The sequence below is a fragment of the Falco biarmicus genome, chromosome 1 (assembly GCF_023638135.1).
Source record: "Falco biarmicus isolate bFalBia1 chromosome 1, bFalBia1.pri, whole genome shotgun sequence".
NCBI lineage: Eukaryota > Metazoa > Chordata > Aves > Falconiformes > Falconidae > Falco > Falco biarmicus.
In genome coordinates this window covers 22028834-22055371 of record NC_079288.1, presented here as the reverse complement: position 1 = coordinate 22055371, position 26538 = coordinate 22028834, and the positions used below count along the sequence as shown (strand labels likewise).

General features: G+C 45.6%; 1 protein-coding gene and 1 long non-coding RNA gene across 9 annotated transcripts in view; both read left to right on the top strand.

Annotated features, from left to right (window-relative positions):
• The first annotated feature begins 18068 nt into the window (after window positions 1-18068).
• CUX1 (cut like homeobox 1) overlaps window positions 18069-26538 on the top strand; it is a 281378-nt gene continuing 272908 nt past the window's right edge. For all 8 annotated transcript variants that reach the window (XM_056326650.1, XM_056326647.1, XM_056326649.1 and 5 more), the window contains exon 1: window positions 18069-18225. In XM_056326650.1, the coding sequence (XP_056182625.1) occupies window positions 18163-18225 (63 nt within the window). In that variant the 5' untranslated portion in view covers window positions 18069-18162. The remainder of the gene's footprint in view (window positions 18226-26538) is intronic.
• On the top strand, window positions 19617-25266 carry LOC130143768 (uncharacterized). The gene is made up of 2 exons (XR_008819866.1): window positions 19617-19791; window positions 21291-25266. It is a non-coding gene; the product is annotated as an uncharacterized LOC130143768 (long non-coding RNA).

Below are 26538 nucleotides of genomic sequence, written 5' to 3'. Positions count from 1 at the left end.
AACACAGTAATTTCTCCTAAGTATTCACTCCTTACTCCTTTTTTCTGCTAAAAGTGCTGAATTGTTAGTGCTATACAAACAAAGTCCATTTGGCCTCTCTGAACAATTTCATTGAATACATGATTTAATAAACGGGTGAATGAAGCCAGGTTTGGTTAACTGTCTGGTGGACAGCTGAAACCTACAAAGCAACAGATGTAGCTGAATAGAACACAGTAATAATTTTGCTTATGAGATGGGAGATGTGCAGATGCCATCTCACTCTTCCAGAGATACACTGGCTCTACAATAGTCAGGTTTTGCATCTACATTTTAATATATTTGGTAACAATACTGACAAGACCCAAAACTTCAGCGTGGTAGGATGTGTATTATCCTTTTTTTCAAAAGTAGAATTGCACATTAAAACTCTAAATTATTTTTCTAGGAATTATTAATGGTATAAACTCAACAGGAGCTCTAGGTTGTTTAGTATCTTTTAGAATCTAACTACTACTACTAATCTAATATACTTGGAACAAATAAATAAAACTTCGGACACTCTTGAAATACTTTCTTAATCAACTGAGGCTGATTTTTTTCTGTGCATTATACCATCATACTAATTCCTAACCTTACAGAGTCCTTTTTGCCAAAATCCATTACTGCATGCAAAGACATTTAGAGCCCCTGACCACAGAACATTAGAAAAAGGCAGGTATTTTTTAAGAGGGCTCTCGGCTGCCATGGCATTTTGTACTACGCTGAATGTGGAAGGGAGCATAAACCAGTACAGAAGCACGAACTTCTGAGCCTTATTTCAGCACACTATATAATTCCTGTCAAGTGAATATCATATTGACTACTGTGAGGGTACGAAGCGTATGCATACCATACTCTTGTGAAAGATTTTAAGTTATCTTGAGTCCTTTGGGCAAAACTGGGTTTATTGACCCAAAGAGGAAAAAAAAACCCCTCAAATAAAAACTACTTCAGTCACTATCCCAGTGTGTGTACTGAATTGACAGTACACCACCCTCTGTAGATGTTATCACACAGACGTTTTTAAGTCACTGAAATATGTAACAGCCAACTTTCAGTCCTTCAGACTTTAATATTACCCAAACAAGGATATTTTTCCTATCGGGCACAGGAACATATCCCTCAATAAGAACTGTTTACATGCCAAGTATCAGGTTTCAAAGTTCTTTTGTATGTTAATTATATGCGTGCTGCAGAAAAGCATGGCAACAATTTTTGTCAAAAACAGGGAAAATGTATTAACTTCACTTTTGCAACACTCAGAAATTATTAGAGCGTTCTATTTCACATACAAGATTGCATAAATATGAACACACAAATACAAACATAAACTGAATATGGACAGCTTGCCAGCAAGAGAGAGCTTTTTGAAAGTGAATGAGTGAAATACATGGAACCTGTCTGCAGGTACAACTGTGGTCAGTCCTGTCAGCTTCTTAGGGACTACATCAGGGAACCTTCACACTTCCAAAACTCTGGCACCTTTCTTGCTTCCTAGCATGACTTCCCCCTTCCAGTACCTTGTTGAAGTAGAGGACAGATCACCCAAACCTGAAACTTTACCTCAAGCTTCATTCAAAATGCAAATCATCAGCTTTTCTGACAGAGCCAAGTCACAAGCACATGCTTAGCTTTAGGCTGATGAGAAGCCTTCCTGATGACCTTGGATGTTTGAATTCAGGATATGATTCCATGTTTTGCTGAACCAGAGGCAGTATCATTAGAACTGAGCCTCGTTTCATTTGTGATTTTCCCGGTTTCAGGGCAAAGGAGTTAATAGTGACACAGTAGGAAAAGCATCCTGTAGACCTCTTAGGACTTTGCAATAGCCACAGAGGCTCCAGTACAAATAAACTATCTGATGATACTGATTTGGTTTCTGCTGAGTAGGACCTTAAGAGTGAGATAACTAGCTCAGCTCCAAACAGAGAGCTTGGCTCTACAATTGTCCCACTCCAGTAATTTTCATTTCACATGGAAAAAACAGCTTAGCAGTTTTGCCTGCTTTACAGCCAGTGACACAGTGACAGAAAGCTGTAATAAATGGTAGACAGAATGTGGCTGATCTGTGCTTCCAGCATTTGAACGTCTGAAAAAAATTATCTTTTATTTAGAGCTCTAAGGACAGACTGTGTGTGTAAGTACAATGCTGGCTTTTTCTCTTTTCCATGGCCTGGAATTCTTTTGCCAGGGTTGGCTTCTCTTTCTCCTTTAACAAATCATCACAATTTCGGCAAGCACTTCATTGACTGCCAATGCTGTGCTACCAATAATTTACCAGAATTGAGAAACTTTTGTGCTTTCATTCTGCACAACTAAATTATCTCCTGCATGCCTGGATTTGTTCAGTTCTGGATTACATACTAGAGGCTCAATCCTATCCTGATACTGGGCACTGTCTCCAGGCTTTTGAGAGTACGAGCAGGATTTAAAAGTTAAGGTAGTGGGTGAACATTTTGGTTCAACAGAGGACACTCTGCTGTGCATCTTGGAAAGGAATTTGAGACTTGTACAAACACTGTAAATTAGAAAACAAAAGCACTTGTGCATAATCTATCAAATTGTTAAGGCTTATGTAAAGTTTTGTGATTTCTGATATGTCAGCTCCAAAAGTACCTTCTGCAGGATGCTGCATCAACACAGATTACAAATGGTCCCCATTTAAGCAGTTTGCAAAGTGAGTATAAAACAAGATGTGACAAATGCAGGCAGGACTGCAGAGTTACCTTCTTCTAGGAATCTTTCTGGGGGTGAACTGCATGTACAGCGAGGAGATGTTGCATAAAGCTGAAATGAAATTTCTTGTATTAGCCTTAGTGCTTAAATTCAAACTTATATTGAACTGGGGAATAATATAAACGCCATTTGGAAGCCTATTCTTATAACATTTCTGACCCACTTCAGACTCCTTTTGGTAATCTGGGAAGGGACCTTTGTTCCCATGGCAGCCCATAATTTCCTGACTGAAACAGTTCAGCTGAGCTCTGAATGACACAGTCAGGCATTTGGATGCTTATCTTGCTTCCAAGTGTTCTGAGGTTCCTCATTTCTCACTTATTGCACAATGCCCCAATCTCACTGGGAAGGTGAGAACTGGATCAGAAAGAAATATAATTGCTTTTTTTTATTAGCTTATGATACAGTCCCGCCCTTCTGTGTTGCCAGCTTACCCAGTTATTCACAAATGATGATATACATACGGTGAATTATATAATTATCAGCCTATAATTACAGGTATATAGATATATACATCCCCCTGGAGGAGAGCTGGGTTTGGCACATACCTGCTTGCACCTCTGAGTCTTTAGGGAATTCATGCCCATTTTAAGTAGAAGATTATTTATTTATCAAATGCTTGAGACATTTTATGAAAAATAAACCCAAAAGAATCCTTTGATTCTTTTTAATAATGTTCATAAAGTATGTAACTGAACAAATCCAGGCATGTAGGAGCAAACTCTCTTGTGCAGAGTGAAAGCAGAAACGTTTCTCAATAGTAGTAAATTATTGGTAGCACAGCATTGGCAGTCAATGAAGAGTTTGCAGGAGCCATGCTGATTTGTTAAGGGAAGGGAAGATGCCAGTCTTGGCACAGTGATCAGAAGCCAACACTGGGAAAGCAAAGTCAGCACTGTATTCTCATAGACACCTTCTTTTTTGAAAGCTTTGGATGAGAATTAGTTTATCTTATGATGCTGTTTTAATGCTGTAACCATAGATAAACCCTATTGCCTTCCCACTATGTTTCAATGCCTCATTTTGTCATTGGGGCAGATAGTGATTCTCAGCTGATATAAATCAGCAAAGCTCCACTGATTTTTAACAAAGCTGTGCCAGCTTCTGCTAGCTGAGGGTCTGCCTAGATATTTCTCTAGTTGTAAAGCAAAGAATCCAGTAGGCAAAGCTGATGTAAGTTGGATATTTTTTTTTTTGGCTTGTTTTTCTTTGTTCTGTCTTTCAAATGCTGCTCTCATTCATAACTGCTTGGATGCTTTTGAGCCTGTGTACAGGAGTTATGGGGCCTAATCTGGCTCATACAATGGTGCAAATCTAGGGTAGCTCTATTTAAATCAAAAGCATTACTCAGAGGTATTGCGCTGCTGTAAAAGCAGCATACTCGTGCATAGCAACTGATCTGTAAATCTCATAATGTGCCCAGTATCTTTCCAAGAGTTTATTTGCAAACAAACAAACAAAAAGAATCATCGTGGCTGAACAAGACTGATTCCAGCCTGTGGAAAATGGACTGAGCCTCCGCCAGAAATAAACCGTAGACACTTGCTAATTACAATTTGTGGCCAGCTTACAAAGTTTAGTAAAGGAGAAAACTGCCCTATTCAGATCCTCTTTCCCAGTTTGATGACATCATTCACATCATTATGTTGTGATATGCCAGATGGGAAAATTTGAGGTGGGGATGAAGTGAAAATCCTGGTTACACCTTTTCTCCAGGCTATCTGCCTCTCCATCATTTTACAACATCAGAGAGAGTCTCAGACAGTTTGACTCTGTCATCCCCAGCTGCTTTGGAACAAGCAGATAAATGCTGAACCATTAAGAATCGATACATGTTTCCACCATTGTGACAGGTTATGCTGCACATAGCTAATCTTAATGTGAGTAGTTTATTTAAACTCGCTAGTATATTTAAATAGAGAGTGAAGGTAATAGTATAAACTCTGTAATTTCTATTGCCTGGAAAAAAAAAATAAATAAAAACAGCCCTGCATCAAATGCTTATTGAAACTGAAACATATGTATTAACATATGGCAGAATTTCACTTACTGTATGTTTTAGTGCGGAGCTGATGAGGAAGGCATCTGTGCTGAGAGCATCTGAATGGAGGCTCAGATAATGAGCAGAGCTCAAAAAATTCACTCTGAAAGGTTGGGATGTGTCAAAGTGCCCTGCAGTTGATTTGTGTCAGAACTGAAAGAATATACTCAAGCCTCTATGCAGGTACGTTGCTGTGCTCTGCTTTCTGAACTGGGACCTGTTTGAGCCTTCGCAGGCTGCTGTGGGCACCTGCTTTTGGAAGTCCTGGACAAATTCTAAACCCGAGACAAATGGTTTCACACCAGAAATGCTGACGTGTCTACTTGGAGCCTAAGCAAGTGCTGGTACAGTATTGCTATTTAACAAAGAACAGATTAATTGGAGATCTTAAACATCAAGCCCAAATCTGGATCCAGATTTGAAATTCTCTTAAAGACAGCAGCCCTTGGGAGCTGGGGCTTTGGTTTTGCACTTTCTACAGACATGCAGGCTGGTATAGTTGTAAGCATAATCTCTATCTTCAAACAAGAGACACTAAGAAACAAGAGCAAGCTTCCTCTGCTGAGATTCACATCCTAGTTGTACAAATTTACAAGGTTTATACAAAGCCAGGTATTTTGGTTCTGAGGTGAACCCCTGATTACTCTGAATATTAACCATTTCTCCTGCACCTGGTGATGTAGTGTTTCAGTAAACTGTATAAAGACTCTCAGAGGCTCTTGCTGCCAACTACTAATATTATTAATGGGCACTACAAAGCCACATTGTTCTACACCTATTTACTGGAAGTAAGATATGAGGTTACCAGGTGTAATTACTTTACTGCCTTAAGGATAGAAGTCTTTCTTTCTGATTTGACCACAGTAGGACATCTGCATCTCTCAACTACGGATTACCTGGCTCCTAGGAGATGCTTTCAAAGCACCCAGTTGCTACTTACTGACCCAGAAGAAAACTTACACCCACCCACAAAGCCTCATTTTGAAGTACTATGCCTCTTGTGAAAGCAAGGAATCTTAAGGTTCTTCAGAGCATGAGCTATGTATTCAATGCATGAACCACTTGTGCACCATTGTACCAATCACAGCTTTTGATATGAAACTGGACTCCAGGGATAATTCCTTTTCCCCAAAAAAGTGATCATTGAGACTAAGTAAAAGTATTTAACACAGGTACATTGCTTTTCAGGGAAGCTTGCATAGAAGCTTCCAGGCTTGGTGCTTAGGGACATGGTTTAGTGGCGGACTTGGCAGAGTTAGGTTTACAGTTGGACCCAGTCTTAAGGGTCTTTTCCATCCTAAATGATTCTATGAAATAAAGACAATAAGTTGGGATGACTCAAACTGTCTTGGTCAGAAACACCAGAAATAGTGATACAAAGAAGAAATCACTGTATATGAATCAAAATTCTGTTTACTGATATTTCCATTTTTACCTGTACTGAGGAAACTTCTGGAGTTCCTGCCACAAAGAGATTGCAGTTTGTGGCCCTGGAATGTGAAGATTTTTCATATATTTATTGAACTCCACCCAGGTACAAGCTTCTCCTTCACAGGAAGAACAGGTTTTCTAATTTAGGGTAAAACTACACAAGGGATGTCTTGGTTCTGCAGGGTAAACACTGAGGTGCAAATGCCCTGGCTGAAAGTGTAAACATGCTGAACTTCCTTCAGTTGTGAAGATGGCATTACTCCTACTCCTCCTCTGCTCAGTCTCTGTGCTGGAGGTTACCTCCCACAGAAGCATAATAGGCAGGAGATACCTGCCTGCATCTCCACTACTTTGAGACATAATCAAGGCAAGTAATTTCAGCTCTTTGAAGGTAGGTTTCTGCTAAAGACCCAGTTTTTATGCTCAAGTGGCTGACACTAATATAATCTGGGGGATAAGGGGTAGCCTTTGGCAGCAGACAACTGAGAGTTGTATCATCTTCAGCCAACATAGGAAGATTTTCCAGAGCTTGTCTCTTAGCACCTTGAATAAGCCCCCAACTTAAATCCACCTTGATTGAGAAAAGAGCAAAATAGATTATGTATGCACAGAAGCATACAAAAATATATGTAAATGTCTGTTCTAAATAAGATTGTGACTAGAGCCTTGGTGTTTGCAGAAACATTTGGCACAGGCCTGGACACTGAACTTGGATCTCCTGGGTCCCAGTCCACCGTTTCAATCACAAGAGCATTAGTCTTTCTGAGTATGGATTTGTCTATCCCCTATGTCTTTTCCATCATCTCTAAACTTGAGTGACTCCTATGACTAATGTGATTGTAAGTCATAAAACATTAAGTTATGACACAATCAAATCAAAGCCAAGAAATTCATAGTTAGGGTGTAGGCTACATTCTTAACTCAAAACCAGAAAAGCAGCATTACAGGGTAAACAAAAGGATAAAGTGTCAGCCCTCATTTTTCATTTTTGGGCTCTTATCAGTTTGTATCAATTTAAGCCTTTTTTAAATATGTAATTTCTTTGACTTATTTTTTTTCCCTCTAGGAACTGAAAATTATTCTGCTTTGAGGTCTGGAACCTGCCATACAATAAACACTACTTAATTGGGACATGCTTAATAGGGATGGCCACTTTAATGGGACATCTCCTAGGGAACCTATTTATGTTAATGAGACTGAATGACAATGACTGTTTCTTAAGTGGGGCAACAAAAAGAAAAAAACTCCACTTAACAGGGATGCACTCAGCTGTTACTAGTTTGTTAAGTGTTTAACCAGGTGTTAAATAGGTCTAAAATTCTGAGCTTCCATCTTTTAACTCAGAAATGGAAAATTAAAACATTTACACCATGATGAAATGTAGTGTTATTATTTGTATCACGGTGCTTAGTACAAAGAAAGGGCCAGACTGGTTTTAGCTCTGCCAGAGGTAGAAGTTCTTTCCAAAGAGCTTAAATAACCCTTTTCTCCAAGCACGGAAACTACCTGTAGCTTGGAATTGTTCAGAGATTCATTGCAAAAGCTAGAAACAAAACCAGTCTGTCCTAATTCTGAATCCTGTATTTTACCCTCTCACCCCAAGTCTTTCCACTTCCGTCGTTTGAACAGAAAGATGGAAGCAAAAAAATAAAAATAGGAAAGCCTCTTAAATCGGAGTGATTCTAAGATCCCTAAAAATAGATGTCTGAAGACTTCCAGGAGCCTCCAGAAACCTGTAAGCCATTCTGAAGGTTATTCTCTTCCTGAAGATCTTTTGTGTTCTGTGGTTTCCTCTGAAAATATATATACACGTTTTGGGGAAGCGGGGAGGGGGAGGGAACAAGAGACCGTGTTAAGAAGTTGTCTTAAAAACAAAAATCCCATCTAAGACGACAGCTATATAAATTTGGGGACTCTCCCAGGCAAACCAAGACATCTGATTATGCCATTGTATCCTGTTTGGCAAAGGAGAGAGTGAAGGAAAGTGATAGACATGAGGGGCAGATGGAGTTTGCTTAATGTGTCTGTTCTTTTCTTCGCTGCCTTTTCAATTTAAGAATGTAGCAAAATAGCAGCTGCTCATAATTTCATGAATCAAGAAGTATGTAAATTTGAGCTACAAAATTTGTTGCATAGTTAGACACACACACACACAAAAAGAAGGGAAGAAAAAAAAGTAAAAAGATCTTGCTTGCATCTACAACTTTCTTAATCTCACATGCAAATTCAGCTTTCAAGGCCCGGTTCTCCTCTCGCAAACCAAGAGCGGCTCAGTCGATGTCACTGTCATCACGTAGGGCAAATGCTGTGGGATAATTGTGCTTTAAGGGTTCAGCTAGTCTTTGCTTGTTGCCCTAATGCCCTGGAAGGCTCCTTTCATGGCCCTGCACTACCATGGGGCCTGGGTGCTGTGCTGCTGCCTCTAGGCCGCAGGTGGGGGCGAGGGCTTGCGGCAGGAATGTCCCCACTCGCAGGAAAGCTGTGAGCAGCTACCTGAGGATGCTGACAACCACTCCAAACTGAAATGGAAATCACCCCCCTCATATTTCAGCCCCCAAATTAAAAGATGGAAAAAGTGACTTGAAACGTAGCATCCAAGTGTACGAAATGCTGCTCAGAAGGAGCTGGGGATCAGGGCCTCCATATACTATACAGCTGGTTCTAGTTTTCAGACAAGATTTACTAAACACATGTAAACCGTGCATATCTGTTTGAATACTTTTTGTGCAAATAACTTCCTCTGTGGTCAAGCTGTTCCTCTCCCATCCAGGCTACAGATTCGTGCTTTACGCTCACCACTTTTTTACCCTTGGATTTCCACCAGTATCAGTTCACACTCAGAGTATGAAACTGCGAGGAAGAGAGTGGAGTTTGGCAGCAAGAGTCAGGAGAATTTCCCGTGCAAAACACTGAGCAAACTCATGATAAAGGGCAGGGATCATCCCTGGCTTAGCTCCATCGAAGTCAGTGGGCCAGATCCTGAGCAGCTATAAACAGACACAATACTACATATTTCATAGGAGCTGCAACCGTTTATGCCATTTGGCCCAACAGCTTCTTATACAGATGCAACATTTCACCAATTCTGGCGGGGTTCCTCCTGATTTATACCCCCTGAGTGAGCCAGCAGAGCAATGGTCTTTCTTCACCAATTAAAACTGCCCCACAATTATATCTGCCGCGTGCCATGAATTCAAACTTTAAACACAAAGCAACAGCTGAAACTGAATATAAAGAAGCAGGAGGGCAGAGTTTTATGATCGATGTTTTATTGGAATCATATAAAAAAGAAAAGCATTTCACATATTTCATGGAGGTATTTTATGTGCAAATTTAATATGAATCCTCTCCTTGTTAAACTCTTACGTGATCTATGTACTTCAGAATATAAAACACAGTATAGGACAACTACGAACAAGTTTATTAAAAGAGCTTGGGCTCCTGTTGACATCACCAACCACACAAGTGCTTGCTCAGGGTTGGTGTGATCTTATCAGTCTCTCCTTATATTTCAGGTTACCTACTTGTTCGTTTCCCCTATATATCTTTCATTGTTACAAGAATTCAACTCATGGGCAGATCTCAAAGATAAATCTGCTTGTCTGTTTTGGGAATATGGCTCTAGTTCTAATTTTGCAGACTTCGTTCAGGCAATACTCCCTTTGACTTCAGGGATTTTTTCCTGAGTAATCTTTTCAGAATTGGACTCTCCGTGATTTTCATTTACTTAACAACTTGGCATTACATCTGTAAAATATTAGACCAGTAATGTAAAATATCAAATTAGATTTATGTATTAATCTAATCTATATATAAAGCTTGATATTCAGTTCTGTTACAGTGCATTACTGCAATTCCAGGCACTCTGTGTCATTTCACATTTATTCTGATGATGTAAGAGAAATAAAAAGTGAGGTTTATAGGTCAAATTTGGTAACCCACGTTTGTGAAGAAAAAATCTGAATTTTTCAACAAAATTTAAAATAAATTCCCACTTTTGGATAAACCACATAAATACTTCTCTATCAATCATGAACGAAGGACAGCACACACAAAATAAGCCAATCTGAAATAATAATCAAAATAACAAGCTATTAAAAAGGAAAAAGCAGGTCAAAATAAATATCCGAACTGCAATGTATTCTCTAAAAATCCTTGAAAAAGACAAATTAGCAATTGTTTCTTTTCTATGTGACAGTTGCAGTCTGAAAAGTAAAAAATGACTCTTTTATACATGTTCATAAATTGCATTTATAAACACTCCACATAACTAAATTATATTTGTTTCCTCCAGGTTGCCTACAATTGAACATTTTTCTCTTTCTTGCAGTTTTTGATTTTTTTTATGTGATCCTTTCACAAAAGCAGGTCTTATGCACAAAGGCCCTGCTTCGGCAGCCAGCCCCACGCAGCAGGGCATTTAAAAACATGTTAAACTAAAGTTTTGTACATGCTTTGGCACTTTTAAAAACTGGATACTTGGAGACAACCCACCAATACGTTATTCTTACATCTTAAACCCATTTACTTGTCTTTATGAATGCTTTCAATTTGTTTTACTCTTGTTGGGCCAAATCCAGCTTGTTATTTACAGAAAGAACACAACAAGATTAATAGCCTATGGTCTGCACTAGCCTACACCCCTGGAAATTCATAGTGATCCCATCAATTCTCCTACAATTTCTTTGTATTCATATCAGGTTAAAGCCCCAATCCAGGATAATGCCAAGCAGATGCAAACAAGGGCCAGCATATAAGTGTGGAGGATCATGGCCAGAATAAGACTGAATCTCTTTATTCCAAAGGAGAAGGTAATGTTTAGATATAAAAAATATATGGATTTTTTTCCCCTCTATTTGGTAATCTGTTACCACCCGAACACCAAATAGGAAATGATGCAATGCCAAGGGGGAAAAAAATCGATTTATTTCATACATGTTACAAAAGAAATACTGGATTACTATGCTATCCCAAGCACTTTGGTTCACTTGTGTGTGTCATGATAGACATTGTCTCTCTTTAAAAAGGAGGTTCTCCACACTAAAATGTTTCCTGTGGGACACAGCATCAGTTTTGCCAGTATATGACAGCTGCAGTGAACTTATAGCTTCCTCTAAGGATGTCTGTTTTCTCCCTTTCTGCATTAATCCAGAATTACTGTTTCTCCTACCCTAGCATTCAAATGCAACAACCCCAAACACAGTTGTGTTTTCAGAAAATCACAGTTGTGCTAAGTCAGTCACAGTTGTGTTTCTAAGAAAAGACGTGCTTCCCAAAATGAAATCTCACCCTCATTATTGGAAGAAAAACCACCTCAAACATCCTAAACATCACATACAAGAATAAAGCCAGCTTCCCAGGTGCCCCGATAGCCCCAGCAAGCGCTGCAGCCCTGTGCTCAGGGGTTTGTTTTACAGCGGTGCAAGAAGCAGGCGAGTCAGTCTGCCTCGGTATCTCCCCATCTCCGCACACACCTGTCTCTCCGTCCCTGTACACCCGTCTGCCTCTCCTCTCCTGGCTCTGCGTGTTGCAACAGGGCCCAGGCGCGGATGCCTCTCCCCTTGGCACCCGATGCGGGATACAGGGCCGAGCCCCGAGGGGTGCGACCCCTGTGGTGTGGTGACAGGGCAGGGCAAGGGGACCAAGAAGCCCAGCTGGAGGTAAGGCGCAGAGGGATATTCCCTTCTTCCCTCCCCACACTAAGTGTTTGGGAAGTGAAAGAAAACCTTTTTTTTCTCTTTCCTTTTCCAAAATAGTGTCAGCTCCGCACTCGCCCGCTTTATGGGCCCTACCTAGAAGTGAACGAAAGGGAAGCTGGTGGGTGAGGGAGCAGTCTTCCAGCCGCTTTATTTATGTATTTCCTTCCATCTCCTTCTTGCTGTTTCCCTGTTCCGCAACCCACGAGATGCAAGCGCCCGACAGTCACCACGAGATTTTTATCTCCCGGTGACCACTAGCATTTTACAGAAGGGAGAAACTGAGGGAAGGTTCAGTGAATGGTTTCACGTCATGAAGAGCCCTGTGACAGCAGCTGAACACAGCTCCCATCCCCAACCACCTTCATAAACCAGCTCTCCTGCCACGGGGGGAACAGAATAGACTCATCCCAGCTGAGGCTCAGAAACCAAAAAGGGATTTAAATTAATAATGCTGGTCTCAGTTTCTTATTCTTAAGTAATATGGGCAACATTGCACCTGAACGTTCTGCAGAAACTGGGAAAAATGCCTAGCTGGGACAGAGTTAGTGGAGGGGAAAGAGCAGCCAAAATGAATCCCCAACCGAGCCGGAGGGAGTGATGGGAAGAGCAAGAATGTGAAGTGAGGAAGCAGCCGCATTAAGTGGGTGAGAAGATTCATGGTAGGAATAGCAAGAGTTAAATACCACAAAAAAAGGATGTGCAAAAAGCAGAAACCAAAACCCTAACAGAAGCCAGCAATAGGTGAAAAATAAGTGAAAGGTTCCAAGCGAGAAAAAAGGTGGGAATTTTGCCTGGGAACATAACCCACTAACTTGTCTCCTAACCCCTTGGAAGGACAGGGAAGATAAATGCCCAACTCAACACAACAGCGCAAATTGGAGAGAAGAGTGCTAGAGGGAGCGTGAGCCCTGCCCAGACAAGGAAGGACTCCAGGTACCTCCCGTCCAGCGGAACGCTCGCTCCGCTATCGTCCTGCACATGGGGTAACGGACAATGAGGCAAGGACACTGCTTACAAATTAAAACCGGTATGAACCATACACCTAAATACATTTTTGGTATGAAACTGTTATTCCCTGCCAGCTACAGGGAGTGGATAATCTGATAGGTTGTTTCTTCTCTAATTCCCTTGATTGCCTATGGGTATTGTTATTACTTTTGTTGGCCAAAACATGACCATGCATCTGGATAGAAAATACCGTAAGAAAAGCAGCTATTTGACAGAAACGTTGCAAACATATTCAGCGTGGGAAGACTGACTCAATTCATTAGGCACAGTGATATGTTCGTGCTTTTGGGGTCTTCAATAACTCCTGCTGTACATGGCAGAGAATACTGCTATAATGTCATCACATGGTTTTGTTGGTATGGGTTAATCCACAAATCCTCAAAGAAGATCTGTTGTGGGTTATGCTGGATACTTATGTCTTCAGAGTTAAACAGCAAGTAACCACACCACCCAAATTTACTTTGCTTTTAATTGTGGCTGTTTTCCCTGCCCTCTGTGAGAACTGCTTGCTTCTTTTCCACCTACCAGCGCGTATCTGTAGCTACGCAGCAGTCCTAGGATTTCATGCGTAGATCATGTATGCCACCATCTACATGATTTGTGCTAAAACTTTCATAAATTACCAAAAAATGTGGGAATCGCCTTGTTGGTTCAGAACAAGGGTCCACCCAGCTGAGCCTCCTGTCTCTGCTGGTGTCCCCAAGTCAACACCCTGGGAAGAGTGGGCAAGCACAGGGGATGCTTCTCCCCGGTACTCTCCCAGTTTCCATCTATTTTCTGTTTGAGGGGTTTCCTGAACTTGTACACATCATTGTGTCCTCATCACTGGCCAAATCCTCTGGCAATTTATATGCTGCAAAACATTTGGTGATTTGTATGCTGCAAACCCTCTGGCTACTACAACAGATATAAATCAAGAAAAACTGGAGTCACTGACAATAAGGGGGGGGATCATCAGTGATTTGGAGGACATATATGAATTTTGATTTTAATTTGGGCTACATTTCCCAGCAACATGAATTATCTGTTTGGCTGTCTCTATTCTCTGCCATCCCTGCGGAGCCTCACTATGCAATGGCATGGCATAGTAAGGCTAGATGGAGCCCAGCTTGCTTTGCTCTCAAATCCCATTTCAGAGTGAACAGAAAGACACATTCACAGCGGAGAGGGATGGGATTTTGGAAGGAGGCACTCCTTTTCAGTGGGCACAGACACGTGGAGCCAGGCAGCCGGGGACGAGAACCAGTAGAAGAAGATGTGAAGATGAGAGCCATGAAAGCAAGGGAACGGTCTGGGCAAGGAGCAAATGGGGTACAGATAAGGCTCTAGAGGAACCTTATAGAAGGTATAGAAGCTGATAGATATTTGGAGGTCAGTTGAAGTGAAAGAGAGGAGAAGAAAAAAAACAAGAATCCGTGGGGAAGAGGCGCAAAGTTACAGCCTTGCTGGGAAAAGCAGCACCTCACCATTCAGTGTCCTGGCCAAGGAAATAATTCCTAGATTCACTAAGGCAAATAGAACCCTAAGTCCAGTGATTTAAAATTGGACTCATGGTCCAAAATATCTTAATGGATGCAGACTGCTGCCCAGAGGAGCAGCTATGACAATGTATGGTTTCTGACAAGTTTGGGACCCTTGGAATAAAGGTCCATTTTTGTCAGTATTCTGGACGACATGTGAAGCATCGCAAGACCGATTGCCACTGATGGCCCAATGTGCAACTGTGTTAATTAAGTATCTGTATTAGTGACATTTTATGACACAGAGACATTAATAGGAAACAAATTTTAGTCAGGTATTTTCCCAATTCCTAAAACAGTGCCTGTATGACTATACCTGGGAGAAAATGAAAAAGCAGTCCGTAACATCCTTACAAATATTTGGGATGTAGCAAGCACTACTGAAGCACTATTAGTTAGTGCCATCATTTTAAATTTAAACTTCAAATACACAGTCCTTACTTTTTCAGTACTCTATTAGTGCATGTTGAAAGAAGTTAGCATTTACACAGATCAGATCTAACCTTAAGAAAACCTTCCTCAAATGAACAGATAAGACTGATTTCTCAAAACGTAATAATCCAAGGAAACTTCATTCTAACCATCTTCTTGCCAGGGTGCGCCAAACCTTCCAAGATCCTTCTTCCATCTTACATAGGTACGTTTCAGCAGGAACACAAAGCAAATCATCGCTTGCTCCAAGGAACTCTGTACCCTGCAGGATCTTTGCAGAATCCAGCCCGAAGAAATACAGCACTTTGAGAAAAAAGAGCTGTCAAGCAAGATTTCCTTGGGCTTGCTGCCACACAAAATGGCAAATAAGGGACTTGATCCTGCACGAAGACAATAGGAATTATAGGTGCTCAGTGTTTTTCTCCCGGCAGAGTTAAGGTTTCTCAGTACTTCCTAAAATCAGCCGTCGTGTTTATACTTATTCCAAATCATATTGCTAAAAGCTCTGGTACCTAGCCACAGAGCTAGGCAATTGGCAATAATGTAAAAAGATGTAACTCCCGCAAAAAAGACTACAATAATGTTAAAAATATCGTAAAATATTATTTATATCAGGATACATTTGTTACCCCATATGACAATCATTCATACTTCTTGACAGATATAAACCTCCGCTTAACACATTAGTATCATAAATATTACCAGATAGAACACTGTAATTTAATACCTACCAAATGTATTTTAAAATATTACTCAATTTAAAACTTTGGATTTTAACCAGATGTGTTTCCAGAAAATGATTCAGGTCAGATGCTTTTTTCTTTTCCTTTTTCTGTGTGCACGCGTTCAAAGCGGAGCATTACTATGTGATTTATTGTGCTATGACTGTACGCCTCGAACCTAAAACAGCACCACGATACTTCATCCTCAAGGCTTACACACCTGCAGTCCAAACTAACAAGAGAAAACATCTACATGGCACGGCAGGAGTCTTTGAAATGTCTTTTTGCAGTTGCCTGGACACAGAACAGACTGGTAGAACAGGGAGGCAGCGGAGAAAGGGTGAAGACAGGAACTCCAGCCTCTTTCATCTAGAAAGGGGGGACCATGGAGAGATTAGAGGAAAGGATTTTGATTAGATCACTGGAATGTGAAATGATGCTTCCCAGGATTAAAATCCTATTTTAGAGCTACCAAACCGGTTACGTTGTTAGTCAGAATTTGGAGGCTCGCGCAGCTCCATCCCTGCAGACGGCTGTCACTCAGCAGCACCCTCTCACCGGAGCAGGGGGGACCCTGGCCGGGCACCCCACACCTCCCCACTGTCATCCCAGCCACCGCCACGCAGCCAGCATCCCGGCAAAGCCACCCTCCTTGGGAGCATGGCACTGCTGGAGGAAAAGGGGTGTCCTTCCCAAACGGCACCCCTCGGTCCAGCCCCATGTGCCTGGGATTTCAACCTCGCCGAGCGCCCAGTCCAGCTCCCCAGGTGGAGGCCCGACATTTTCACAACCCGGTGCCATTGGTTTTGTTCCCAGTACGGCCAACTAACAATTTGAAGGTCTGTAGTTGTCGGGCTGATCGTGAGGTGGAATCCATTAACATAAAACCCGCCATCGCAATTAGTATCTTTGTAAGCAGCAGCCTCAGCAAAAAGTGGAAATGGAGGCTGAAATGATAGTGCTCCTCCAAACGAGGACAGCAGCAGATTGGGAAATAATCTGTAGCAATTGCTCCGCCGCCGTCTCTGCTGTAACTTCTCAAAAAATAGACAGAGCCATTTTCAAGTAGTCAACCCGCTGACTTGAGCGAGCACTAAATTCACTTGATGATCGAATACAATTTGAGGCAAAAAAAATCTACACTCACTCACTTACCCGGAGGAAGATTTATTTCCCTTTTACAGATGAAGTGCAAAACAGTGAAAGCAGCCGTATTTGGAAAAATACCGCGCAGCTTATTGATTTCAAAGGGGACAAGTACGGACCGTGGTTTTGCCTATTTCCCAGGGAAAACAAGGAATGCTTTCGGGGGGGGGGGGGGGGGGGGTAACCTATTTGCAGAGCGCTGGTGTGGTTTGTTTTGTTAAGAGATGAGCCGGGTAAAATGTTCTGCGCTTTTCAGGAAGGGAACAAGGAAAAATGCTCGTATTTATAGCAACATTATTGTTTAGAACAAGATAAGTTTATTTCATCCTTTTAATCTCCGTTTCTATGGATATCCTGCGCGGAGCTATGAGCTGATTTCCCAACCTTGGTGCCAGCCGGCCCCTCGGAGGCAGCGGCACTGCCCTGTGAGTAAGTGCCCGGCCACACTTACACCGGCCCTCGCTGCAGCCGGACCCGCCCGGGCCGGGGCGCGGGCAGCCCCCGGTGAACTTGCTCATTGTTGTTCCCCCAAACTCATTTCAGACCGCCGGCTCCCCCAGGGTGACAGCCTGCCATTAACTGCGCCGCACCGCGGGGCTCCGCGCACCGACGGTGGGGGGGGGGGGGGGAGCTCCGTGCACCGCTTGGGGGGGCCGCGGCCAGCGGGGGGGGGGGCTCCGCGCCGGGGGGCATCCGTGCCCCACGCCGGGGGCTCCGACCGCGGGCAGTGCCGCCGCCGCCGTGGTGCCCCGCGGAGCCGCCCCCGCGCCGCCGGGCGTCCACGCGGAGCGCCCCCCCCCCCCGCCGCGCGTCCCCGCGGAGCCCCCCCCGCCGCCGCGCATGGCCGCGGAGCTCCCCCCCCCCGCCGCCGTGCTGCCACGCGGAGCCCCTCGGAGCCCCCCCCGCGCCACCGCGCATCCCCGCGGAGCCCCCCCCTCCCGCCGCCGCGCTGCCCCGCGGAGCCCCCCGGAGCCCCCCCCCCCGCCGCCGCGTTGCCTGGCGCCGCCAGGCTCGGTCGGACCCCGCGCTGCCCGCCCCGCCCCGCTGGCAGGTCCCCCCGCGGGCCCCCCGGGCGGGCAGCGCGGGGTGCGGGGGGTGTGTGTGTGCGTGGGTGCGTGGCGGGGGGTGGGGTGTGAGCGACCACCCTGTGAACGCGCGGGCGCGGCGCCCCCCCCGCCCCCCCCGCGAGCGGCCGGGTTGAGTCCGTGTTCCGGGCGGGCGCGGGCTCCAGGCCGGGATTTGGGCGCTCCCCGCCCGCCTCCCTCCGCCTTGCCCCCCCGCCCCTCCTCCCCCCTCCCGGCTGGCTCCCTCCCTCCCTCCCTCCCTCCCTCCCCCTCCCTCCCGGCTCCTGAACTCCAGCCCCTCTCTCTCTATCAGCCGCTCACTCTGTCTCAATATGTCTCAAGATGGCGGCCAATGTGGGATCGATGTTTCAATATTGGAAGCGCTTTGATTTACAGCAGCTGCAGGTCAGGCTCCCCCGCTCGCCGCACCGGCCGGGCCGCGCCGCCGGACCCCCCCCCCCCCCTTCCCTTCTCCGCCTTCCCTCGGGCCCGGCCTCCCCCTCCTCCTCCCGCTGCCGGCCCGCGCCGCCTAAAGGGAACCCCCCGCTCCGCCCGGCCGCGGCGCTCCGCTCCCTCCGCCCCCCCCCCCGCCACTGATCACCGGCCCCATCGGAAATTGATCCTCTTTGTTCAATTCATCGATCAGCCCAAGATGGCGCCGGAGCCGGCGCTGCCGGGGCCGTCGCCGCTTCGCCCGCTCCGTCCCGGGCTGCTCTCTTCCCCGCTTCCCGTTCCCCCCCGGCGGCCGGGGCCGTGCGGGGCGGCGGGGCGGCGGGCGGCGGCGGGGCTGCCGGCGGCCGCTCCTCTTCCCCCGCCCGCCCGCCGCCTCCCCCCCGCCTGCCCCTTCCCGCCGCCGCCGCTTCCCCGCCGCCTTTTCTCGCCGGGAGCCGGGGAAAGTTTACCGAGTGCTGGGACTTTGTGTGGGGGCGCAGGGAGCCGGCCGGGCTCGGCGTGCAGGCGCGGAGCGGCGGGGGCTGGGGGCGCTGTGGTGCCGGCCAGGCGGGCGCTTCCCCCGCCGCTGCCCGGCCGCCGCCGCCGCCTCGCCTCGCCGCGGGGTGCCGGCCCTCCGCCGCCGCCGGGCAGGGGGCTCCGGCCCGCCGCCCTCCGAGCGCCGCGGCCCGCCGGCACAGCGCCGCGCTGGGGGGGTGGGGGGGCGAGGGACGGGGCCGCGGCGGGGTCCCGCGGGGCGGGAAGGGGGCGAGCGGCCGGCGCGGGGGGTGGGGGGCGCGGAGGGCAGCGGGGGGCGCGGGCCGGGGGGCGGCGGGGCAGGGCGGGCGGGCGGCGGGGCACCCCCGCGGCGGCGGGGCGCGCTTACATAACCGCGGGCTGCAGCCTCCCGCCGCCCGGTCTGACAGATGCGCGGAACGTTGATGCTGCGCTGGCTCCCAACCGCCCGCGAGTGCCGCGTCCCCCGAGGGAAAGCGCCCGGCAGCCAGCGCCCCCCGGCTCCCCCTCGGCCCTGGGGTGCGTGCGCGGAGCGGGGCCGCTGCTTAACAGAATTGCCGGGGTATAGATCGGGGTCGGGGGTGGGGGGGGGTGTCTGTCAAACGATGAATTGGTGCTGCTCCCGCCGCTGAATGGGATTGCAACACGCGTGTTTCTCCCAGTTGATTGGTGCAGGAAGGCGCTGCCCTGCCTCTCCGAACCCTCCGGTGCCTCCCGTTTAAATAAATTGGCTCGAAAGCCGGCGGCTGCCCACCCCGGCCCCCTCGGCGGCGGGCACGGCGCGCCGATGCTGGGCAGAGCCGCAGCCCCGCTGGAGGTGAGGGCGGGCGCGGGGGGGGGGACGACACACACAGAGCCGGGGAGCGGGACCCGGGGGACCCTCCCCTCGACGGGGCTGAGCTAGCGGGAGCGCTGCTGCAAAACCGACATCCGAAAACCCAACAAAAAACCCCAGCCCCGCAGCCCCCGAAAGGGGAAGAGCTACGTAGGACCTGTAGTAGGAGGCTGGTCCCTTCTGACTTTCAGGTGCGGTGGGAGGTGGGGTAAAGTAGCGTTTCGGTTCAGGCTTTTCCCTCTTTCCACCCCCCTCCTCGTGTTTTATTGTTTCTCTTAAAGGCTTTGGATTAAGGTAGACTTGGCTGAACTTTGCTAACTTGAAAGGGTTCTTAATAGTGACCCAGAATACCTACAGGAATACGGAAAATGAGATCCAGATGTAGCATTGTATAAAATAAAAGGGATTAAATTAAGATGTAGTTAAACAAGGTCTGACATCTTTAATTGGGGACTTTTGCTTTTGCCTCTGTGGCTGTGTGGTTGTGCTTGCTTAGCATAGGAAAATAAACGCTCCCAACGTCACTGCCGTGGCGTTACATTTAATGGTAAAGAAGGCGAAATATTACCTGTAAAAATAAAGCCTTCAAGAAATGCTTATTGATTAAAACATATTACGTTAAAGTATCTATCATGTAAATTAAATTCTAAAATGTAATGAACGCAGCCAAATGGCATTTTGATAGATCGTTCTATTCTGTTTTTAGTAAAAAATAGCTCACTTTTATCATAATTTAATTTCTGTGCATACTGTAAAACCTGTTGTGGAGTATCGCTGTGCAAACCTTAATCTCGTTTTTGCAGACTGAATGTGACAGTCAGACTTGAACAGCTTGTAGGTTCTCCTTTGAAGCATTCTGGTAACGCTAGCTTAGAGCTGTTTGAACAATATTCATTACCTGCTTTTGAGGACTTGCAATTATTTATACATGTTGCGGATTGAGGCTGTTCACCTTTTGGCAGGTTCACTGGGCGATCTGTACGCAGCGCAGAGTTTATTAACTTTGCACACGGTTTGTGCAGAGTCCTGGAGTGACCAGAGAGGTAGAGAGTACCTTCATCCATATGCAGAATAGTTAATTTGTTTCAAATTAGCTTTTTATTTTTTTTAATCCACCCATCTGCATGAAGAGGTAGTGTAATATTTACTCCCACTTGCAGATGAAGCAATATGCTATAAAAACTATCCTTAGTGAGTATGAAGTTCAGTCTTACAGAACTGTCCATACCTCCCTCCTTCCCCTGTCATTTGTACTAACGTATTTCGAGCGTGGAATTCCAGAAAATAAAAATGCTTTCACTTGCGCTTCCTTTAACCCTATTCCAGGACAAAAACCTGAGGGATTTATGCTTAACGCTGTTGCATCTGTGCCCTGTAAACTCCCACTCCCGTAGCTCTGGGTCTCGATGCCTTTAAAGCTGAAGTTTTCCTGCACCAGAAAGTTGTAAGGAGCTGAGGCTGTGCAGCCCCGCAGCGAGCGACATGCGCCCTGTCTGCTCGCAACTTCCTCTTCTACGTTCTGTTAGAAGAAGACATTTAACTGTTGATGAGCTCTGACCTGCCTTGTCATATTAAGCGGGAGGTTTCTCAAGTTTGTATCAATATTAATTAAAAACAGTGCCAGAAACACTTTAGGGTCTGACTCCTTAAATTATTTCTTTCCTCTCACTAAATAACCTCTTGTTTATAGGAAGAGAGATTTCAAGAGTTGGAGGCAGAAATTAAATAATTCAGAACTCGGATTAAAGAACAAAAAGGTCTGTTCACAAATGGAATACGAGATGCAAAAATGGCAGTTTCCTGCAGGTATCAAACGTGGATCTTCACTTGAGACTGTCCCTGAAAGGCACGCAGACGAAAACTTAACCCTTTTCTCTTAGTTACGTTTCCTAAAGAAACGGTGGAATTAGCGTGGCGTTTCTGCATCGGTTGGCCACGTGGCTGAAGACGGACCCATGTCTAGTAACTGATGGCGAGGGAGTTGCAGTGCGCGGAGAAAACAGATCCTTGCAAATGGTGAATATTGTGGCGATAAATGCAAATTAAATCACTGGAGAAATGTTGTTGCCCTCGAGTTAGAGCTGCTGCGTCTCTTGTTTGGAAGCAGTTGGGTGATCTGAATCAGGTTGGCGTGCAGCAGCGTCAAGGTAACCTGCTGCTGCCGGCCCCTTTTGAGTTTGTCGTTTTTTTGGTGTCATCATCACCTCCATCACAAACCAACCCTCTGCTGGAGAGCAGGAAAACGGGCGGCACATTCCCGTGGGGATGGCATGCAGTTCTCTTTAGGATCTTGCTTAATGTTCCTGGGGGTGTGTGTATGTATCCGTGTCAGAGGAGGCAGTTTGTCCTGCCGTACCTTTTTGCCCAGCAGTGTCGCATGAGTAAGTTTAGCTTGAGTCTGGAGTCTAGGTCGAATCTGCAGGGTGAGTGGAAGAGGTTATAATACCATTTGGGAACTTCACAAACTATTGAAGAATTTTGACAGTAAATGAAAGTCTCAAAATGTCGTTGTAGCTTTTTAGGACAGGCAGATGCACGGGTAAAAAGTACTGTTTCTTACTTTGAGCAGAGCGGTGTAACTTGTTACTGTCGAGCTGGGGGATGAAAATCTCAAGCCAAATCTTGCTCACGCATTTCTGTTTTTTTTAAAATCTCGTCCTGGTATTGCATCATATGGGATTAAAGTAAGCATGGAGTATTAGTTCTGTGCATGCTGTGACTAATCGTTTAAGGTAAACCATTGATCTTAAAACATTACAAAATTTGTAACAAAATCTGGAAAAAATAAGTAGTAACGAGCAGCATTTGAATACGGAAGCACTTCTATTATTGAATTAGAAACAGGTGGAGTTGTTGGCATCTTCTAGTTAGATCTGATTGTACCAGAACACCAGTTGATGTGCTTTAAGTGAGGGAGGTAACATGCTTCACCAGAAACGAATTAGCCATCACATCTTAGTGTTTAATTCTGTTTATCTTTGCAGGTTACTGTAGAACTTGTAGTTTCTGCCTAGAAGTAGGCAGTGCTTTACTATTTATCATGGTAGTTAAATGTATATCAAGAAAAGAGTCTCTAGCTACTCTAAATATGTTCCTGCTGCCCCCCACCTGAGCAGAGACGTGTAGTAAAAGCAGCTCGGTAGTTCTGCAGGAAGATGCAATGCGGAGAGCTGAGAGGGATGTGAAAGCCAGGGCACCGCTGCCAATATACTGTGGGAGCCGTGCTTCCCTGCTGCAGGAAGGCTTTGGCTGTTTGTGGTGGCCCTGAACGTCCAACACGCGTGACCTAGAAGGGCCCTTGATGGGTGGAGAATTTGGCTTTCACAGGATTCCTTGAATCTTGTTCCTTGAGTCCTCCTGTTCCTTGGAAAGAGATTTCTGAAAACATTTCTAGCCCTCTTTCCGTAAATGAAGTAATGCCCATCTGAACATGGCAGAATTAGTGCGTGTTTCAATCACTCTACTTTTATGCCAAGTTTGTGGTTAATTGGATAATGCATTGAGAAATGCAGTAGCGAGGATCTGGAAAATGGTAATGGTTGGGGTTTTTTTGAAAAAAGATTGCACTGCTTGGCTGCATGTAACAATACCAAGTAAGTAATGGGTGAAACGTTTGCTATAGAAGAAATTACATGCAATCTAAAATTCCATGTGAACAATTACTCTTTATTTGCAGGCTGATTTGTAATGCAAAAAGTGGATGTAGAAAAATGCATAATCCAGAGTTTCAGTTTGATCACATTGAGGCTGAAAATAAAGGCAGTTTATTTATTGGATAAAGAACAGATAACATATATAGATGCTTAGTATTTTTTAAGTCGCCAGGCAGGCAGCACCCATGGACTTGTGGCCCTTCTTATATAAGCAGGGTAATAAGTTCCCACCTTTTACATTCAGGTTTCTCTTGCACGTGTTCTTTACGTTTTACGCTTTGCTTATCTTTGTGTTTGGCTGTTGCCTATATCCTTCAGGAGTGAGGTGTTGAAAATATGATGTTTTCTGCGCAGAGAATACAGTGATGGTGTTCCAGCATTGCATGAAGGAGTAGGGGGGCAGATGTGAAGCCGAGGGGGGGAAAGCTGAGACGGGATCGATAGCAGAGGGCAGGGAGTCTAGGACAAAGAGATTTGTACAAGAGTGCTCAAATGTGAGATTGTAGGTGTGATGTTGGATTTACCAGGAAAGATAGAGAGAACTGCACGATCAGAATAGTTAATGTTTTTAAATTAGTAAAGATAAGGTGAATCTTACTCCTTTTGTGACATATATGTTCTTAGCCTGGTTGTTTCTGGTTTGACAAGGCAAAGAAGTAATTTCTGCTTTTATTGTTAGTTATAATGAAGAAGATACAGTATATTACATTGTTCGGGTTGCAGAGAACGTGGAAATCCAGACAGATAGCTGAATGTTAACAGCAGAAGGGTTTTATTAAGATCAGACACGGAGCGTGCAGACGTTGGGTGTAGGTTGGTGGGGTGTAGCAGTGCTCTCCCCCATTGTCAAGCAGTGCTGGCATTCCCAGGAAGGCAGTAAGGAATTTGTTTGATTGACCGTGGTTCCCTGATCATGCTTCTGTTTTGACTCTAGCAAGGTAGAGCAGTTCTTACTACGCTGTTACTTGGTCACTTCTGTGCCTTAGCATTTAGCTATGTGCCTTTAGTATAGCATGAGTAAAGGCATTTTTCGCCAGGAGGTTGCTGAAGCCAGGGGATGGCTCTGCGCAGCCGTAGGGTTGAAGTTGGAGCCTTTCAGACTCACGTTTTATCTAACAGCTTTTTGCCTTGCTGGCGGTTCGCTCGCTTTCTTGCCTTGTGATAATTTAATGCCTTTTGTTGGCAGTTGGGGTAATAAGGAAGTTTCTGCCAGGGCTGGAGCCGGGCTGGCGTTTCACATGGGGGAAGGAGGGGAGCCGGAGCTGGGGTGGTGCTTGACCTGCCCGGGGAGAGCAGAGGTAGAGCTCACCCTTCCTCTGAAAAGTTCTGAAGCAGGTGCACAGAAATGCTTAAGCTGCTGTATTGAGATGCCTTTAAACTCCCCTCGTATCTTTGTGTTCCTGGCTGCGAGGTTTTAGCGGCGTGTAAGGATGAAGGCCGTGTCTCCGAGGCTTTTTCAGAGGAGTCCATAACATTAGAGCTGAGCAGATCCTGTTGTTCCTATGTTGTTCCTATCATGGGTGTGGAACCGTACCTTTAGTGGGTAGGCAAGCTTGGAGGTGGCAGCATCTGGCCGTGCCAGGGTGAGATTTCTGTGAATAGTGTGGGAATTTAGGCTAAAGCCTTGGTGAACAGCTGGACGATGGCCAGCGGGGCCAGAGCCCTGGTTTTGCTGGATGCAGGGATGTTGTGTTTGGCCGGTGGTCGGGTGAGCCATTGCACATGAGTGTGTAGGTGAGACCAAACATTAGTGGTCTAACTCCTGCTCGCGTCCTGTAGGATCCCTTGGGCTATGGAGACATGATGCTCCTGTGCTGCTGCGTTACCGTGTCGCTGTGGGATTGCTTTTATGGGTTTGGGGGTGCGTGCATACAGGGCACCTGAATCTTTTGTGATGCTTACGTTGTAGCGGTCTCTCCTCGCTGCAAACTGGCGGTTTCTGTCTGAGACTCACATGTGACAAGCTGTGGGCAGTAACGTTGCGGGGAAGTAAAATTAAAAAAAAAAAAAAAAGTGGAGTAGGGGAAATGATGCTGTTTAAAGCACTGGGTGGGTGAGGGGGAAGTGGTGAAGAAAGGAAGGAGTTAAGAAGTGAGCATAAGCCCAGGACTTGGAAATGAAACTCTTAGTGCAGTTGGGAGAAGAGGAGAGCTTATTTTAGAATTTATATAAATATTCGGCAGTGCAGCTGGGCAGTACGGAGGGTCTCCCAGTAAATGCCTGGCTGTAGCGTTGCAGTCAGGTCCAGCTCACCTGCGCTCGCTGACCCTATGAAAGGCTAGCCTGGGGTTTATCACCCAGCTGTTCGTGTGGAAGCATCCTGGTAAGATTTGCACGTGAGATACTGGGGTGATGGTATGACTTCAGAGTATGCTGATGGATTTGTAATGTTGCCCTGTGACAAATAGGGTTTATGTCCCTCTTAGCCTTTTAACCACTGGGATGGTATTTTCAGGTATTATGAGTAGTAGAAGCATTCTCATGGTTCTTACTTTAAAAAAAGGAGGTGGTGGTCAAGGCAGTTTAATAGCTTTTGTCTTCCTTCAAAGGCTTCCCAAAGGCTCAGACTAGATACATCTTAGGTGCAAAGGGGTTGTATGTTTTGCATGGGAATGCCCTGGCTTATTCCTATAGAAACTAAACTGTAAAGCTAAAAGGTAATGCTGCAGATGGTGACATGCAGTGGAGGTTTGATGGGTTAGGTCTTACGCCTCCTGCTCCCTCTGGTATCTCTACTAGGTATTTGAGGTTGCATGGAGTTGCTGATCCACTATTTTAAGGAAAACAAAAGGTTTCTCTTTCCCAAATGGTAAGCTTCAGCTGGTACGCATCAGCCCATCAAAAATCCATATATATTGTGAGCCCTTACTTGGGGCAGTCATGCTGAGGGGGACTGGAATGGGTGTACGGAGCCTTTCATTGGTTCGGATGCCGTTTGAGCGACAGTGGCTAGGTAGTAGTAACTTTGAAGTAAGTTGGGAATTTGAGTTGTGTGGTTAGCAGTTGAAGCATGCCTGTTCTCAGCTCTGCCACGGGTCTGCTTGGCCTCTGCTGGTTTGCTTCTCCATCTGGGAAACACTGATAGCGCTTCCAACCCCTCTTTGAGAGCACTTTGAGATACAAGATTGTGAGTTAGCACTTACTGTTCCTTTTTGCTACTACTTAGCTCTGTATGGTGGATAAATAAGACTTAGTTGCTCCATTTTCTACACCTTTGTTAGCTTTGTTTTTAAATGGATTAAGTGGAGGATATGCTACTGTTGATTTGTAGGTACTTTTCAGGCT